The sequence below is a fragment of the Rhinopithecus bieti genome, unplaced genomic scaffold, assembly GCF_001698545.2.
Source record: "Rhinopithecus bieti isolate Rb0 unplaced genomic scaffold, ASM169854v2 scaffold_12573, whole genome shotgun sequence".
In the NCBI taxonomy this organism is placed as follows: domain Eukaryota; kingdom Metazoa; phylum Chordata; class Mammalia; order Primates; family Cercopithecidae; genus Rhinopithecus; species Rhinopithecus bieti.
In genome coordinates this window covers 1,358,051-1,362,741 of record NW_016807321.1, presented here as the reverse complement: position 1 = coordinate 1,362,741, position 4,691 = coordinate 1,358,051, and the positions used below count along the sequence as shown (strand labels likewise).

The window sequence follows — 4,691 nt, the reverse complement described above, 5'->3', positions numbered from 1 at the left end:
CGGCGCCCGGGGAGTTGGCGGCGGGGCCCGGGGCCGCGCGAGCTAGGGTGACAGGCCCGGCCTCTCGGGGAGGCCCGAGCCGGCGGGCTCCCCGGCCCCGCGTCTAGTTTTTCATGAAGCATGTCGGTCACCAGCGTGGACACCCAGGTAGTGGGGCCGGGTTACGGGGCCGCGGCCGGGGCCGAGTCGCGGGGCTGGGTTGGGGTCCTGGGGCTGGACCGCAGAGGCCGGGGTCTCGGGGCCGGGGTCGCACGTGACCGCGCCTCGGGGCCTGCCGAGCTCGCTGCCCGCTGGAGACCAGTTCTCTGGTGAATAACTTTGTGTTTCCTTTTTCCCCGGGTTGCATGTACCCCACGTCCCGGCCTGCGGCGGTGCAGAGAACAAAAGGACAAGATAATAAAGGTGAGCGGAGTCCCGGGACGGCCAGCGCGGGCTGGAGTGGAGGAGGACGGGGAAGGAACGGTCCAGGAAGCTGCGTCTGGGACCGGAAACTTTCTCTCTTCCGCCGGCTTCAGGGAGATAAAACTTGAGGTTGTGTGACGATTCTGGGAGACTTGACAGGTCGAAGACAAGGGCTTCTCAAGAAGCGGATAAATGAGTGCTCAGAGTGATTTGGGCCCTTCTCTCCCCACTGCATGATCATGGATTTGCTTTGGGGAAGGGGAGGTGGGAGAGGAGGCTTTGCCGGGTGGACATGGCCGCAGAGGACGAGCGACTTGCCTTTTGCTGCCCAGTAGGGGCTGCTCTAGGAGAGGGGCAGTCCGAGGTTCTGCAGGCTAAGCTCCATATCCCGGGTAGTTTCAGCCCGTTTTCCAAGTCTGTTAGCATCTCCTGTGACATTATGGCTTGGGATAAACCCTCAGAGCGCACTGGTGTGAAAATTGAAAGACTTTTTTAGCTAGTTTGTGTGTCAGCCCAGGTGTAACCAAATACTACCGTTCATCGTGTTTTAAGATTGGAAAAGGCCCAGCACTTTATTTACCTTTGCTTTCTTTTTCTGACTGAGCATAATAACGGTGGGAAGGTACGTGGTGTGAAAGGAAGATCAGTCTTGGGGCGCCCAAATCACTGAGCCAAAGGGCGAGAGCTATGCTGGGAACTGCTTACGGCAAACCTGCCTCCCCTCTATTCTTGAAAAAGATAGTTTCTAAGACCAAAAAAGTTACATACCTCCCCACAGTTTGCCCACAAGGAAATTCCTGGTGGACAAAGGACAGAACTCAGAGTCACTCCTCCTCAGAGATAAATGGTTATCTGATTGCTTCCTTTGGAAAGGCTAATCAGAAACGCAAAAGAATGCAGTCTCTTACCTGTGACCTGGAAGCCCACTCTCTGCTTCAAGTTGCCCTGCCTCTCTGGGCCAAACCAATGTACATCTTACATTGATTGTTCCCATGTCTCCCTAAAATGTATACAACTAAGCCGTGTCCCGACCACCTTGGGCACGTGTCGTCAAGACCTCCTGAGGCTGTGTCGTGGGTGTGTCCTTAACCTTGGCAAAATAAATTTCCTGAATTGACTGAGACCTGTCTCAGATATTTGGGGTTCACTGTGGAGAGTCAGATAACTCCCAGCAGTCCTTCAGTTGCAGCCCCTTCCCTCCTGTTTTCTTCCCTCAGTTCTCCATATATTTGGGCATACATTCTGCATTTGGGTTTTTGGAGGCTCCACTTCTATTTGCCACACATAGGTCTTACGAGACCATGTCAATTTCACCCTGGTTTTGTGTTCCTTGCATTATGTGTTAACACTTAGTTTGGTCAGTCTCACCAAATTATGATTAAGCCTTTATTTAAAATTTAGCTTAAATTATTGAAAGTTTCCTGTCACCCTTCTAATTAGTTGTGTAAACATCAGTTCTATACTGGTTTTATTCCTTTTAAAATAAAAGCATAATTTCTACTAGAAATAGATGGAAATAGACTTTACTAACTTTGACTTCTGTGTTTAAAAGTAATCTTTTGAAATTTGAGGGTAATATTTTGCAACTTTTTGTTCTAGTACAAAATGGTTCTTTACATCAGAAGGATACAGTTCATGACAATGACTTTGAGCCCTACCTTACTGGACAGTCAAATCAGGTGAGTTTATTTTGTTAGCATATATTTGTTTTTAAGTTGGTTTTAATTGTTGTGTAATACACCTTTGTTGTCATTTCTGATTTTTAAATTATCCTAAACAACAAAGCAGCAGACTATAAAGTATTAGAAATGATAGAATGCTCATGAAGATATGCCTGCTGTTAACCCTGGGCATGAGTGGGATGAAAATGATTGACCCGTGGAGGAGGCCGCGTCCCAGTGGGGCCGGGATGCGGACAGGTCTAGTTGGCTCCAGTGTTGGTGGGTCACTGATGGGTCTTGCCTTTGACGCAGTGGAGGTGTGTGTTTCTGAAGCTTACTGGTTATTTTTCGCTCTGGATGATTGGAATTGTGGTCTGGGGAAGCAGCTGAGAGCTGGGCTGTGGAGCGACTGTGGAGCCAGACGCTGCCTGGTTTTCAGTCTTTTTTTTTTTGAGACAAGAGTCTCACTCTTTGTCACTGAGGCTGGAGTGCAATGGCACGATCTCAGCCCACTGCAAACTCTGCCTCCCGGGTTCAAGCGATTCTCCTGCCTCAGCCTCAGGAGTAGCTGGGAGTACAAGCGCCCACCGCCACGTCTAGCTAATTTTTGTATTTTTAGTAGAGACAGGGTTTCTCCATGTTGGCCAGGCTGGTCTCAAACTCCTGACCTCAGGTGATCCACCCGCCTCAGCCTCCTAGAGTGCTGGGATTATAAGCGTGAGGCACCGCGCCTGGCCTGATTTCAGTTTTAACTCTACCACTGACTGGCCTGTGTCTGCCTTCTCTTGCCTCAACTTTCTTTTCTGTGGAAGAGAGAGAGGAGTAATTCTTTGTAGAATTGTTGGGAGGATGACATCAGATGGTGCACATAAAGCGCTGAGACAGTACCTGATACAGCAGGGCCCAGTGAGTCATAGCTGCCCTGTTTTCTTAGGTAATTCAGGCTTTCTCTCCCTTGGCACTGTGGACATTTTGCATGGGAACATTCTGTTTTGGGGGCTGTCCTTGCATTGTTGGATGTTTAGCAGCCTCCCTGGCTTCCCACCCACTAGATGCCATTATCAACTCCCTCTCCCCATACCCAGTTGTAGCAAGCAAAACTGTCTTGGCGGATGTTTTTTGGGGAATACAATTGCCCTGGTTAAAATCTACTGGGAGCTGCTCTCTCTCCTCCGTGCTACTGTTGCAGCAAAACTCCCAAGAGAAGCCATGTCTGGTGAAGAGTCCAGCTCGGGAACCAGCCTTCCCCTGCCTCCAGGCCGGTGGCTTGGATGAGGGGCTGCACCTCTGTGAGCTCCTCACTTTGGTGAGCAGGCCTCATGGGGCAGCACAAAGCAGGTGCTCGCATTCCTTCCTTCGCCACTCCAAATAGCCCTCAGCTACTGGGCATGTTTTAACGTAAAACCAGGCTTCACCTCTTCTCTGTGAAGGAATAAAACTAGGCTGCCCTTTTCTAAGGTGTCTGAGAACTTAGAATGTTCCTTCGTCCGCCTCTCTCTTACTGCACTTGGCGAATCACGCAGCTTGGAGACCGAGAAGCCTTGTACAGGTGGAGCCTTGGCAGACCCACCCCCCGCTCCAACCCTGCTTTTGTTTCTTGTCTCTTGGTTGCCTTCTGAGAATCTGCCCCTCCTCTGGGCGGAACTGACTTGACTTCAGTGATGGGCCTTTGGATAGAGGTAATGGCAGGAAGTTAATTGATTTTTTGAATGTCTTGTTTTCTACTGTTCTTATTATTTTAGTACTTTAATAGTATTATGTACTGAATTTTAGCCAATAAAGGGGGAGGGAGGTTGCATCAGTACACTTAAAAATGTATGTGTGTGTGTGTGTGTGTATGTGTATATGTGTGTGTATACGTATATGTGTGTATATTTTGGAGACAGGGTCCTGCTCTGTTACCCAACCTAGAGTTCAGGGGCATGATTATAGCTCACTGTAGCCTCAAATTCCTGGGCTTAAGCAGTCCTCCTGCCTCAGCCTCCTGAATAGCTGGGACTACAGGCATGCACCGCTATATCTGGTGATTGATTGGTTGATTGATTGTAGACGCAGGGTCTATGTATATTGTACACAGGCTGGCTTTGAACTTCTGGGCTCAAGTGATCTTCCTGCTTTGGCTTCCCAAAGTGCTAGGGTTACAGGTATGAGCCACCATGCCCAATCAAAAATATTTTTATAAAGTTGGAGCTTTTGTGTTGTTTGGGAGGATTTCTTTACAAATGGATTAGGTTATTTTTATGTCAGTGGGTGTCTTAGCTCTGTATGTATACAGTACAGTTTTATAACTCTTGACTTACACAGACATACCTGTGGAGCCGTGGCCACAGTTAAGATAGTGAACATATCCATTAGCCCCGGGTCCTTTTTTGTTGGAGACAGGGTCTCACTCCATTGCCCAGGCTGGAGTGCGTGGTGTGATCACGGCTCACTGCAGCCTCGACTTCCAGGCTCAGGTGATTCTCCCACCTCAGCCTCCCGAGTAGCTGGGACTACAGGCATGTGCCACCACGCCCAGCTAATTTTTTAATTTTTTTTTTTTAGAGACAGAGTTTCACCATGTTAGCCAGGCTGGCCCGGAACTCCTGACCTTGTGATCCACCCACCTCGGCCTCCTAAAGTGTTGGG

General features: G+C 49.2%; 1 protein-coding gene across 1 annotated transcript in view; it reads left to right on the top strand.

The window, feature by feature from the left end:
• Window positions 1-4,691, top strand: part of YTHDF1 (YTH N6-methyladenosine RNA binding protein F1) — a 22,013-nt gene continuing 17,322 nt past the window's right edge. Inside the window, exons 1-3 of the mRNA XM_017881211.1 lie at window positions 1-147; window positions 378-402; window positions 2,002-2,081. Coding sequence (XP_017736700.1) covers window positions 121-147; window positions 378-402; window positions 2,002-2,081 — 132 coding nt within the window. The 5' untranslated portion in view covers window positions 1-120. The remainder of the gene's footprint in view (window positions 148-377; window positions 403-2,001; window positions 2,082-4,691) is intronic.